The sequence below is a fragment of the Scardinius erythrophthalmus genome (genome assembly GCF_964197995.2).
Source record: "Scardinius erythrophthalmus genome assembly, chromosome: 4".
Classification (NCBI taxonomy): domain Eukaryota; kingdom Metazoa; phylum Chordata; class Actinopteri; order Cypriniformes; family Leuciscidae; genus Scardinius; species Scardinius erythrophthalmus.
Genome location: NC_138224.1, coordinates 19,731,887 through 19,746,942, shown reverse-complemented (window position 1 = coordinate 19,746,942; position 15,056 = coordinate 19,731,887). Strand labels below are relative to the sequence as shown.

At 34.9% G+C, this 15,056-nt stretch overlaps 1 protein-coding gene across 1 annotated transcript in view; it reads right to left on the bottom strand.

The window, feature by feature from the left end:
* iqsec3a (IQ motif and Sec7 domain ArfGEF 3a) overlaps positions 1-10,551 on the bottom strand; it is a gene marked incomplete at both ends in the record, with an annotated part of 148,042 nt that extends 137,491 nt beyond the window's left edge. The window contains one exon of the mRNA XM_081362751.1: positions 10,028-10,551. Within this exon, the coding sequence (XP_081218877.1) occupies positions 10,028-10,551 (524 nt within the window). The remainder of the gene's footprint in view (positions 1-10,027) is intronic.
* Positions 10,552-15,056: the final 4,505 nt, after the last annotated feature.

Sequence of the window (15,056 nt, the reverse complement as noted above, 5' to 3'; positions counted from 1 at the left end):
TATTAGTACTTATAAACAGAGCCGGTTCTAGACATTAGGAGGCCCTAGGCAAAATTCATGTTGGAGGCCCCCCACCCCCAATAAAAAAAACACTTGAAACAAATATGATTCCTAACCTTTTTATTTATACAACATTTAATTTTAAAAGCAGTATATTTTTACTTACACAGTACATAAGTTTGGACACATTACTATTAATGTTTTTGAAAGAAGTCTCTTATGCTCATCAAGCCTGGATTTATTTGATCAAAAATACAGAAAAATAATATAGTGAAATATTATTAAAATTTAAAATAAGGGTTTTCTATTTTACTATACTTTATATTTATGTGATGCAAAGGCAGCTGAATTTAGTGTCAAGTGATCATTCTGATTTATTATCAAATGTTAGAAAGGGTGCTTAATATTTATTTTATAATCTGTGATGCTTTTTTTCAGGATTTTTGATTATTAAAAAGTTGTTTTAAAAAAGTATTCACTATCATTTTTTATATATTTAACACATCCTTGCTGAATATTCCTGTTTTTTTTCTGTATTTTTGATCAAATAAATGCAGGCTTGTAGAGCATAATAATAAACTTCTTTCAAAAAACATTAAAAATAGTAATGGGTCCAGACTTTTACCGGTACTGTATGTACATATTAATCAAACTTTATCTAAGGTAATCTCTTTTTTGTTTAATGAAGATGTTATTGTTGTTATTTTGCTGTTTTATTCAATTTATTCACAGTTCCAGAATCCCACTTCAGTAAATGAGCATTAGTGCTTTTATATTGCATTGCTACTTTATATATGCTATACACAAATCAAGTGGAAGAGAAAGACACGATCGCTACTGAGCAGAAAAAAATGGATAAAGTGATATTATTGGCGTATATGTCAGGGTATAATCTAATCATCAGCAGAATTTAGAAGATAGACCCATGAGATCCTTTATTTGAAACATTTAAAAATGTTGTAGTGTGTTGGCTTTTTAACTTAGAATACAGACGTCTTGTCTTTTAATTTTGTAGCTTTTTTACTAGTCAGCTCCCGACGCGATGTTATTCATTGTACGCGCAAATTCAAAGCGTCGCGTCTGGGCACGTTAATGACGCTCGCGCTCTTTTAAACTCGTAATAAAGCGGTGAATGATTTTTCCAGAAATGACGCTGATCTACAGTACAAGTTTATATTTAGAATACATTGCAATCACTCAAAAATAGATGACGACAACTCACACACCTGCATTTTGAGCTGTGCTTCTTTGTGTGCTTAGGCTTTTGCCTCGCAGCACCTGATGGATGCGTTCGTTACACATACTTTTAGAAGCCGGCACCCGTTTTGTAACGGACACATTAATTGGTTTAACTGCAGTAATGTAACAGTCTATGGTGAAGATAAACATCGTCACTATTTTTAGTTAATTGATAAATATTGAAATAAATTGTAGATAGGACATTTGTACATTATTATTTTTATTTTTATTTGTCCCTCTATCTGGGCCCCATCCCGCCAATCGGGCCCTAGGCACGTGCCTAGTTTGCCTTTGCGTTAATCCGGCTCTGCTTATAAAGCACATTTGAATGCCTTATTCTGAATTACCATATTCTACATCCCTTACTCTTACACAATACTTAAACATAACAACTACCTTACTGACTATTAATAAGCAGTAATTATGAGTTTACTGAGGCAAAATCTGTAGTAAATAGTTACTCATTTTATTACACAGCTCCTTGGAATCCTTGATTCTGATTGGTCAGAGGCTAAGATTACTAGGTTTGTTATTCCCCGTTAACAAACTTTGTCAATTGCAACGCTGAATAGCATTCCGTCTATCCAGTTATATTAATCAGTTTAATTAAAAATGAAATCCTTGAAAGCCTTGTAATAAGTGGTATGACTGAATTTTATCCCTTAAATGTCTAGTTTGAACTTGCATGCTGTTGAAGTTATTTTTTCATTGTTAGCTCATGTTAACTACTGTTAACTAATGTTAACAAATGAAACCTTATTGTAAAGTGTTACCAATATTTGTTTAAAAACATTGACTGTTCATATGGATGATGAAGGTTTGATCCCGACCCATACCATGTTCTTATTCAATTCTTTCTTCCCAATAATTTTGCATTCCATTCTTTGCTATGACACTAATGATTGAATTAGGTCAAATTAGAACAAACTTCTATCTCCTGGCTCTCATGCCCTTATATCTTTTCATCACATCAATCATATTTCAAATAGAAACCTTTCCTCCCTCCCTGCAGGGACATGTGTTCTGAGCAGTACAACCAAATTAGACGAACAACTTGTCCTTCTTTGAGACAAACTCAAAAGCGATGTTGTGACCCTGTGTCCCAGGCAGAAAGCGAAGGCAAGAACATGTCTGGAGTTGATTCAAATGCAGCTTTCAGAGCTTGTATCCTCTGATGCCACTCGTAAAGAGACGAGAACAAACTTTGAGGACATCTTTAAATATTCAGTGAGGAAATGACTGTGCTTTTTTTTTTTTTTTTTTTTGCTTTTTTTTTTTTTACCTGCATAAACTTTTAAGGGAAGAGTGTAATTTCAGCACCACTAGTTACACCAAACAAAATGGCGAAAATAATGACTATAAGTATGAGATTATAAGTATAATGGTGAATGATGAAAAACAAAAAAAACAATTCTGAATGTTGGCTGTCAGCCTCTGTCAGTCTCTGTTTTTCCATACAAAGAAAGTGTCTATCATTCTGATAACCCTTGTGAAACAGAAGTGCACTTAACTGTATTTAATGTGCACTTCTAGAGTACTTCAAATCTTAAAAGTATATTTTTAAGTGTACTTTCATGGCTAAGTTTCTTAAATTTTGAAAAGTGCACTTTATAATAATGTCATATTTAAAAGTTTCACCTAAAGTACATTTAAATCATTGTTTTAATGATATTTGGTAAAACTTTAAAGAACACTTATTTTGATACATTATTTGACACGTGTAAAATTCAACATTATAATCTTAGCTGTAGTGTGATATTAATTTTAAGTCAAGTCAAGTCAAGTTAATTTATATAGCGCTTTTCACAACATAGGTTGTATCAAAGTAGCTTCACAGTAATAAATTAAAACAATACATCAATGTTTGTTTCTAGTGGAACGTCCACGTTTGTTAATGCTGATCAATAGTATCGTTGATTGATTAATTAAATTAAATATCCCCAAATATCCCCAACTGAGCAAGCCAAAGGCAACATTTAAGGTTATATATATATATATATATATATATATATATATATATATATATATATATATATATATATATATATATATATATATATATATATATATATATATATATATATATAATGTACTAAATTATATATATATATATATATATATATATATATAAAATGTACTAAATTGCAACTATATGTGTGATTACAAAAATATTTTAATATATGACACAAGTTTCAACAGAAATGACATTAAAGTGTATTTCAGTTTACTGTAAATGCTTGTCAGTATTCAGCAGTACAATAGAAGTAATTATGAAATAACATATGAAGATGTACGTAGGTCCTACTGATCAAAAAACACTTTAGTTCAGCTTATTGCATTTAATATCAGTTTAAAACTATAGGCTAATACATATTTATTTACATAAAATTACGCTAATATGCAAGTAAGTGTCTGAAATCATTACATTCAGTTCACGCTTAAGTATATTCTTTTAAAGCATATTATTTCCCTAAAAGGTACTCTTTAAAAATGCTAAAATGTGATCTTTTTTACAAGGTTAACATCTTTTCTATTCCGCAGAAGGAAGAAAAGTCACAACAATCTCACAAGAAAAGTGGGCTTGGAACAACAATCTCACATCACCAGTTTAATAACAGGTAATTACAGTGTCTTCTCTCGTTGCATAGCAAAAGATAGATGCATAAAAGATAAATTTGTGATGCTTATTTAGGACAACAGAAGTTTCAATAAAATGCGTTATAGCAACGGTTACTGATTTTAGATTCAGTTTCATGGTATTCAATGGCAAAAAAATCTTAGTAGCACATTCTTAGCATTCTAATCATTCTGTGTTTCTGGATATTTCAGCGAGCACAGATGCCAAATACAACAGATGGCGTTCAAACCTCAGCGTGTGTGTGCTTCGAGGTCTGTGACATCAACTGAGAAATATATTAAGCCGCTGAGCTGAAAATATTGGCCTACAGATATGTAGAACTCGAATTGTTTTTTCAACAATTAGCATATGCATTATTCAAATTAAGTATTCATCTAATCCAAGTCCTCTATAAACGCCTCTATTACCGTACCGCACAACCGTATAAAAAGGTAATATGGCCAAGAGATGTAAAAGAACATAAGGATATTCGTTTTTTTGGATATGTATTCAGAAATATCACATCTTTCTGAAGTATGCCATCTGTCATTTACTGTGTAGTGAATGAAAATCACATCTGCCCAGCAGTTATGCCAGACTCTCACTGAGATCTTAAACTGTTTTGGCTTTCAATAGGTCTAACTTGGCATGGAAGAGCAGATGATGCCAAAGATGATGGTAGAAATTGAGAACTAGTTTAGCCACCTCATTAAAAATGATTTCATGTCGACGTTGGATGCCAAAATGCAAGTAAATCTTGACAAGCATCAGGTTTCTTGAAGACTTTGAAGATTTTTTGTCATCAATATGTTTCAATGATGTATAAGAGAGTTAGGATAATGTGAGGGTACACATCATAATATTTATTCAAAGGGAGGTGGGAAAGTGTTTCGATAAAAAGTTTCCTTTTAAGTGTCATTATGTTTTTGAGGAGTTGCACAAAATCACCTGAACTAACTACACTGTAAAAAATTTGCTGTAGTTTTGCAGCTGTTTGCCAGTAACTTACTGTAGATTTAAATTTATGTTATTTACTGGCAACAGTTTGTTCAAAGTTAAATGAACATTAAACATTAACAAGTCTTTGTCTTTAAAAAATAAAATTATAAAATAACAATCTAATGCAAAGCATTCTGGGAACCAGAAATCTTCATCAACCTTTTTCTGTTTTTTTCCTTCAGATTTTGGTTCCCAGAATGCTTTGCATGAGGATGTTATTTTAGTTTTATTCTGTAAAGATAAAGACTTGTTAATGTTTAATGTTCATTTAATTTTTAACAAATTGTTGCCAGTAAATAACATAATTTTAAATCTACAGTAAGTTACTGGCAAGTAGCTGCCAGTAATACTGTAATTTCTACAGATTTTTCTAACAGTGTATGTCTTGTGTGTCATAAAAAGGTCAAATTATCTGATTTTAAGAGACTTGTTGACCTTGACAGTTTTGTAAATATAATAATTACAGTTTTTCTCAGTCGCTTTGGTGCATTTCTCATAACACTATTTACATTTGCCCAACATTTAATGCAGTTCTTAAAACAATTAGTACAAACTGCAAAACCTAGTTGATAACCTGCGAAAGCGTGTCACTTGCTCAAAATGGAAAGCCCATTCCTCAAAATCAAGTATTTATGTCAATGAAAGTGTCAGTGTCATCAAAATAAAAAGTCCTGACACCATCGTTTATGAACAAGATAGTCAAATGGCTTAGTCATGTTTTCATTATGACAGTTTACTCTGTAAATGTTTTCCAATGATAAAAGTCAGATCTTGGTGACACTACCTGAAAATGTTCAATACAGCACTAAATACTATTTGCACAGCCATTTGAAAAAATACAGTAAAGTTACACATTGCTGTATTTAGTGAGGTAACTGAGTACAAGACACTGAATATATGTATGTTTCACATTTTTACTGCATATGCTCTTTGCAGTTCTAATTTGTTCACAGCATTGTGCAAAAAAAAAATAAAAAAATACACCATTATTTACAACAAACATAAACTCCCTTTGGGTAGAGCTGTGCACAACTGTACACAATATTGCAGTAGGCCTATATACTGTATTGGAACTGAACATACAACATACATAGGACTGTAATCATTCATGCACACCCAGACGTTCCTCTCTGTCTAGTCACATAATTTCATCTACATCCCAGCGAATATCATCTCTTGCTCAATTGCAAATTGTTCAATTTAGGAGACTTTTTCAGGATTTTTTTTTTTTTTAAATGACAGATTTTGACAACTAGTTCAACATTTTTGTATGTAATGACTCAAGCAATGAAATGAGGACTATTAGTTTTATATGGAATGACTTTTCAGCATTCACAAGTAATTAATTTTGACTGACATGACATAAGCAAATGATAATGTTATAAAACAGCAGAGAGTTGTATGAAAGCAATTGATGCATGTCCAAAAGCATTTGCAATTTGTTGGAAGGAATGAGAAACTGCTACTATGATGTGCACAAATGACTAAATGTTGTGGAGGTTGAACTAACTGTTGTGCAAATGTAAATAGTGATGTGAGAAATGCACCAAAGCGACTGAGAAAAACTGTAACTTAAGGATTAATTTCAAAAATGTCATTATTTTATATATATATATATATATATATATATATATATATATATATATATATATATATATATATATATATATATATATATATATATATATATATATATATATATTCTTTATTATGACCTCATAATATCAACAATTCCATGTAATAGTACTTTCCATTAGTGAAACTGTCAAATGAAGATGTATATATAAACAGGTTGTGCAAAATTCAATTCCCTGGAAACCAACATTCTGGTGACTTATTTATTTAATCCTTCCATTTTAACCTTCGAGTGTGATTTATGACTGCCATTAATCTTAGCCTGCACATTAATTCCACAGCACGCAGGTTCATCTGACCTGTGCCCTTTCAGATCCCAGCTGTGGTGACTCACTGTGTCATCTGGTATATGCAAATTTATTCCATATCCTTCTTAAGTGGATGGTTTTAAGGAGATAAAGCCTTAAATCAGAGATAGAGCCTAACTCAAATAAACTCAAATGTGTCAGTCAAAGCGCAAATAATAATGCAATGCAAGTACATGTTCCATTCCCAGTGCTGCTGAAGGAGCAAAATTGAAGCAACTATACCATTTAAGCTTGCTTTTACAAGTCTTTGAACTCTTTTGTTGCGCCTGTATTTGTCTGTGTTCATTGATAATCTGTTCCTGTAAACATAATTTGTGTGGAAAGAAGTTTTGGGAATTCTGTCATGACAACTCTCTGGGCCCTATCTTGCACCCAGCGCAATTGACTTTGACGCATGTATCATTCCTATTTTGCACCCGCGCAAAGCGTGTTTTTCCCTCCACAGAAGCACGTTGCTAAACTAGGGAATGAACTTGCGCTCCCTGGGCGGTTCAGCGCAAAAAAGGAGGCGTGTTCCGGCGCAAACGTTCCTTCATGCTATTTTACAGGTTTAGAAAACAATTGCGCCACTAACCAAGAAAAAATAGTTTAAAGTCAGTGGCGCGTTGCGCATGTTATTCATATGCTATTTTAAGGGCGCATGCTTGGCCATAATCAATGTAGCGTGTGCACAACGCACATACACTTTAGTTCTCTCATCTACACAGAAGCAGCAGTTTTCATTTTTGCAAATCATACATTATTACGAACGAACGAACGAACGAACGAACGAACGAACGAACGAACGAACGAACGAACGATAGATAGATAGATAGATAGATAGATAGATAGATAGATAGATAGATAGATAGATAGATAGATAGATAGATAGATAGATAGATAGATAGATAGATAGATAGATAGATAGATAGATAGATAGATAGATAGATAGATAGATAGATAGATAGATAGATGTGTTTAGTAGTGATAGTGTTGCTCTCCTTGGCTGTGAACCGCTCCTGGCGCGCGCCTGGCAAATCCGCCGTTATAATAGGAATCCACTTTAGAACAAACGCGCCTGCTCTTAAAGGGAATGTGAGATGACGCTCTGATTGGTTTATTTCACGTTACGCCCAAACCACACCTATGAATAATGAAGCTGCTTCAGACCAACCCATTTTAGATTTGCGCCTGGCGCAAGAGTCATTTATCCCGCCGGGAAAATAGCAACAGCGCCAAGACCCGCCCACAAAGTTACTTGCGCTTTGCGCTTGGACACTTGCATTTCAGATCGTTAAAATAGGGCCCTCTGACTGTTTGGCATGGTGATGGGTGTGACAATGTTTGGTCTTGGCGGAATAGATCTGCTACGCTGCTGTTATCGCTGCTGCTGCAGAGCAAGTATGGGACTTGCTATTGCCAATACATACATGACACACTGCTGTGAGCAAGTAAGACATGCTGCTGCTGTACAATATAGCGTACATGAGTTACCCGTAGCAGATCTATACAGGTGGAGCTGGGGAAGGAGGAGGGTAATAATATATAATAATAATATATTAAGAGTTCAGATGCAAAAGCCTCTAAGTTCCATCTAAAATTTTCTTCTAGAATGATAATTGATAATTTGATAATTAATTATGAATAATGATATTTTTTTTTTTAAGAAGAAGAAGTAGTAAAGGAGCAACAAGTAAAAATTAATTATCGTGGCAATAAACATTATGCCACAACATGTGCTGTCAGCTTACTGAACTCAGAATTTCTCTTTAATATCTTCTCGAATGATTTGGTTTAATAACTTTCTACAGTATTCACATTCGCCCTAGATTTTATCTTAATCAGGTTGTGTTAATACCTAAAGACAATTATTTTACTGTCTCACTTTCAGATTGTAAGTGTCATCAGTCCAGTTACACCACAACACCACAGCAGGATAAAGCCGGATATTATTTGTTCGGCAGATTTCATAGAAAGAGCCCTAAAATAAGCCTTTGATATTAAAGAGGATTTGCTGAGGCAATCAGCATGAGTTGGTTTTCTGTGAGCTGGGTTGACGACAGCCAGTCAGTGTGTTAAAAGATCCAGAAAATCTATATAGAGTACACTCACGTCCAGTTGTTTGTCAGTGTATCATTAATATTCATCATTCTGCAGAAGCTTGTGTATAAAGCAATCAAATAAATTAAAAGATTTCTAAGTCTTTGTTCTAGGGTACATTAAAGTGTCCGTCTGACTGTGTAATTGCACATAAGCACTGAATAATAATGAGCACAATGTGTTTAATATGGGATTATTTTGTAGAAGGGTTTATAATGAAATATTGTTAGTGTTATGTCATAAATCCTGTAGGAATTTAGGAGTAATCTTTAAAACCCTTCTACATCCCCACCCAAAGAAATTGCCGTCCTACTGGAAATCACAGGTATGTTGTGGATGGAAGTTTTACAATTAAGATGAAATAATTTAAGATTAAAATGTAATTTGTTGTTCTACAGGAATATTTAATGCTGTTGGAGATCATAATTGACATATTAGCTCTAAAAATTCTAGTTTTTGCCGTGCGTCATGCGGAAACTTGTTCCGTTGAAACTTGTTCCTGCCTGACAGCTATAGACCTGACAGGCAGGTCTATAGCTGATGTTTATGCTTCATATGGTAATATCTAAATATATTGATTATTGAATTAGTACGAATGAATCAACCTGAGGTTACATTAACAAAAAGACAGATCAGGTAAAAATAGCTCATTTAACAACTGCATGTCTGATTTTTCATTTTTTATTCAAATAATGCTTCATAAAGGTATATATGATGTCATTCTTAATACTTTACTGCATATAACACTTTAATGGTTTGTAATTAGTTTTTTTTACTAAAACACCATTTTAATTCTTAATGTTTACAGTTTTTAGTTTCTAATACTTGAAGCCTTTTGAGCTGCATTTGATGTTTGAAACGTGCTATACAAATTAAATTAAATTATTAATTATTATAATTATCATTTTCTAGCGTGTATCCATAAAGCTGCGGTTATAATAGTTATAGGGCTAATATTTATTAAACTCAATATTTATAGTCTATAGCCTACAGACCTTAAAAAGGGGTGTCGTTTCATTCCCTTTTTTTATTTATTTTTTGGCGTAGACACTGTAATGTACCGATTTCTGAAAGCATACATATGCCGCATGATCACACAGTAATAGAGAGTGTGATGAACTGTGCGTTTCTCGGTGTGATTTTTACTCACTCCGGTTTCCTGGCGAGTCCAACGGACCGGCAAAGTGTCGAAGGTGTCTGCGGAACCAGAGATTTGCAGGACGGGCTTCTCTTCTCCTCCTCCGCGGACTCGGGGCTGGACTGGGTCGCTTTGAGAGTCGGTGGGGATGTAGGTACCAGCTGCAGATGCTGCGGGTGATGGATGGGAGCTACCGGAGGATGCTGCGGTTGTTTGGACGGATGCTGCTGTTGCGGTTGCGGTTGCTGCGGCTGGGCTTGACCGTGAGTCGCCGAATGCTGGTGCGGGTGAGCGGCCGGCTGAGGGCTGCTGGTCCGCGGGGGTGGGTGGTGGTGGTGGTGGTGCGGATGATGGTGGTGGTATTGATGCGGATCTCTCAGCTGGCGATTCTCGCCGATCAGATCCTCAACCTTCCTCTCCAGATCGTCGATCCGCTGCCGCTGGGTTTGAATGAGACTCTGCTGGTTTTGTACGATAGTGGTCAGTTCTTTGAGGTAAAGCACGGCTTTCATTGGGTTATCCAGCAAGCTCTCCATTACTGTAATCTCAGAGCTTCAAGCCTGCTAGATCAGGATGGAGCTGGAGTCTTCTGTATGAAGAGAAAGTGCTGTGGAGAGAAGCTCTAAGGATGCGAGTGATGATGGTGCTGAAGCAGGAGAGATTGGGGGAGGAGCTGCGGAGGATGATGAGGCAACGCTGTGGCCAATCACAGACATGCGTGTTTGCATGCAGTGCACATTGTCCAATAGTGACATCAATTTAAAGGCGCACTAAGAAAGTTTTTCCACATTAAAAGTTTTATACCTGGGCAGTGCATTTTCATGTTCCCATTACCTTAATATACCCTTGTGAAAAGAAGTAACGTATTTTTTAAAGACTTAAAGGGATAGTTCATCCAAAAAGTGAAAGTTCACCCCCATACATGTGATTTAAGCCTATGTTAGTCAACACATCGAAATAAGTGTAATATTTTTAATGTACTTGTACTGTAATTACTGTGGTAGATTTTCCCCTACGCACCTGATTTAGGTTGAACCATGTGTCCCTGACACCTGAAAATATTATACTCAGTTGAGTTCACCTCTGAACGCGTGGGTTGACGCCTAGAGTAGCTATTCTTACCGCATAAAATAAAATGGCTAAGAATTATAGTTACCTGACTGCAATCTAACCCCGCCTAAGAGCCTCACAAAGAGTCGAACGACGTCTCGCCCCCTTTCGATACTATCACTCAGGAATAAGGTCTTAGTGTCTCAATAACCTGTAACTTGTTCCACTTACTAGCTTGTTGCGAAGAATTAACTAGACAGACTCCCAGACAATGCTTTTGAACATGCTTTAATCATGGCTGGGGGATCTTAGACAAATTTCAGAGAGAATCCCACCAGCAAAAAGAATACAACAGTTTTCATAGAATAGAAGCATGGCAAAAAATGACATGATACATTACATAATTTCCCTACAATTTGATTGGTTCTTCATATGCAAACCTTCTGTTACTAGGTAGAAGCAAACATAGATCTAAAATCAATAAAAAAAAATTGAAAAGGTAAGAAGTTCAGTTGATTACTCAATATGTCATGAGACTATAGACTGTTATATTTTTTATATTGTTTAGCCAGCATCTCAGAATTTTCCACTGGTTTCCACACAATCTTCAGAGTACATTTTGTTCAAGTGATAGAATTTTAGGCCAAAAGGAGAAATAATGTTAGAGGTTAGAATTATGATTAGCTTGATATTCAGTTTACTATTTTATTCATTAAAAAAATCCATCACATTACATATACAGTATTAAGAAATGTAGTCTTGAAAGTGTACTCTAGCACAATTAAAGGGAATGTTCACCTAAAAAATGAAAAATTTGTAACCACTGTACTCACCTTTTTTAAAAAAATATGGAAGTCAATGGGGCCCATAAACTGTTTTTTACTGACAGTCTTTATTATCTTCTTTTGTGTTCTACTTTTGTGTTTTTGGGTGAATAATCCCTTTAAGCGGCCTTTTAGTGCATTTATGCATTTAAAATGAAAACTTGAAAAAAACAACTTACTGTTTTTTTTTTTTTCTATTTATTAAATGGTGTCCTTGGATTTAGTCTTGGGTGGACTTGTACTCAAAATGTACATGGTCTCGGACAGTAAGTAACACCATAAAATTAATATGACATGACATTAAGAAACATCGCCCACTTATTAAGGATTTGGACTCAACTCGGACTCAACAAGGTGGGCTCGGACCCAACACAATGTTTATTTTCCCTCTCCTTGTTAACAGCTTAAATATATGAGTCAGGCAATCTGCTACATTTCTGTTTTCTTGCAGAGCTGAGTCACTGACTCTACCAGCTGCTGTTTGATAATAAGGTCCGGCATTACAAGCCATCTTATTATCAGTGTAAATGACATTGCACACATTATTACTGCAACATATGCCCTTATATCACATGGCTTGGAATACATCCTTCTGATTGGCCAATTGTAGCATTGAGTGGTTGATTATTTTTATAATGAGTGCTAGATATTTCACCAGTGCCATTCACTTGATGTCTCTTGTATTACACATCTACTGTATATTACATATACAGTATTTTTCTTCTCATATCAACACAAGAAGAGTAACTGTAGAAGTTGGCTGTACAGAAAGTATTCATTTTAATATCATAATTTGATAGATGGCTTGCAGCTCAAGAGTCCCCAGTTAAATCAAAATGAAAACATCAGTTGCGTATAGAACAAGTCAAAAGAGCCCACGGCCACGTCTCTATGATATTCTGGTCCATAGATATGACCTGGGTCAATAGTATATGACAATCATAAATCATAAGATTGTTTATCTCAACAAGCTGCAGGATTTAAAGGTCCCGTTATATGCCCCTTTTCACAAGATGTAAAATAAGTCTCTGATGTCCCCAGAGTGTGTATGTGAAGTTTGAGCTCAAAATACCCAACAGATCATTTTTTACAGCATGTTTAAATTGACATTTTTTGGGGCTCAGAAAAACGCGCTGTTTCAGTGTGTGCCCTTTAAATGCAAATGAGGTGCTGCTGGACGACACAAGGGGCGGAGCTTCATGAGCTCGCGCTCAGTCTGTCAGGAAAAATTCATCTCTCTGAATGATGATAATATCATAAACTCTCAGTAACGGTGTTCATTTCGAGTCGGACAATAATGCCTACAGAGTCAGAGTGCTGTATAGAGATGAAACAGGTATGGTTTAGTAGTTTAATTACGGTTATTAGAACGTATTTGTCATCTGCTTGTAGGCTATGTATCCATTATTTATTAATAGCCTACAAGTCTGCTGTCTGAATGATGATCAAACATGTACTGATGAGTATAATAAAGTTTATTGTACATCACACAAAAGATGAAGCGTCAGTTTTACTTCAGAAAATCACCGTAAGAGCTGAGTAAACACAGTAGCCTAAGTTATAAGAAGTGCGCAAGTAGCCAGTAGTGTTGAGGGAGCATTCCTGTGGGCGGAGGTTAGTCAAGAAACGGTTCTGGTGATGTCACTAAAGAAGGAAGTAGAGGGATGTAGTCCAATCGAGCCGTTTTTTTGTAGTCAACTTCTGTTAAATAAAATATCTCGCTTGGCATTGAACTTTGAGCTTTATAATTTTACAGATATTATTTATGCTCTAACAGCAACATTACACTCTAACTAAAGTTTGAAACATGGGATCACGCAGAACGGGACCTTTAAAGTGCTCCAGTGTGATAATGCTACAAGTTCAAAACTGCAACTAAAAGTATATTAACAATAGTAATTAGTAATGTTTGCCATATATTAGATGGATATTTGTTTGTGTATTGCTTTTGTGAAAGAGTAACAATTTGGGCTGACAATCTATTTAAAAAAAAGTAATATTCTTTTTATGACACCCACGAATTTAGATTATTAGGACCATATCTGTAGCATGCATGATGGATAAAGAAATTTTCCCAAATTTTACAAATTATCGTCAAACTCAACCATTCAGCCCTGTTACCGGAGTTATTGTAAGAAGAAGAAAAAAAGATTAGACATAGGCCTATGTTCTGTATTTTATAAGAAATTGAAGTTAGTAGATGCAAACTAGCATTTGGTCCCGATTTAACCAAAACTGTTTCGTCATTGACAGATTTTTTTTTAGCAGTGATGGAAACATCTGAAAGCCATCCGTCATTTTGACAGATTACACTGAGGCTAATGTATGGTCATTTTTAACTGTAATTCTCACCCCCGTCCACTTGGTGGAGAGTGCGCTCTTGCAGACTATCAAGTTAATGGTCAACGAAGGGCTTTTCTGAGTTAGTTTACATCGTTACAAGCTGTTTAATCGACATCTTTCTGTGGTTGAAACACTGATTGAGCGATTACATGAGAGACATGATACGGATTTCGGTAAGTTGGACTGTATCAACAAATTTCCTGGCTTTCATTCATGTTTATTTCGTTCTGTTACGTAGTAAAGAGGAAGGAATTAATCGCGTTCACTACTCGTGATCTGCTTTACTTGAACTGAGGCGCTACTGTGATCTCTCGCGCCACTTTAAAGAGCGCCAAAACGCTGCTTATTGTTTGAATTTTATGATATAATGGACATAATTTGAAATCTGAGACTTTGTTTAAAATTGAAATTAACAAAACACAAAACTTATTGCGATTTATTGGACAAACATTCATGATGAAACCTGAAAAGTGATCCAAAGTCTCTTTCTCTTCTTGTCCTGTAATTAAATAAATAAATGAATAATCTAGCCTAGGCTATATGCTTGTCCAGTAAGTTCATGAATAAAAATGAAAATGTGAACAAAAAACAGAGCCTATTAAATGGCTTATTATTATTCAAATATGAAAATTAAAATGACATGGTAATAATAGATTATTTATGACAGAATTCTAAAAGCCTTCAAATAATAGACCTCTGGTCCCGACCTACAGTAGCTATAGCCTCTACTGTGTACTAGCTTGATTTAGGCTATATTTTCAACCCTGTTATGGTCTATTTGATATTGATGTTCGTTTAATGTCCCACATTTTGGTAACAGGATT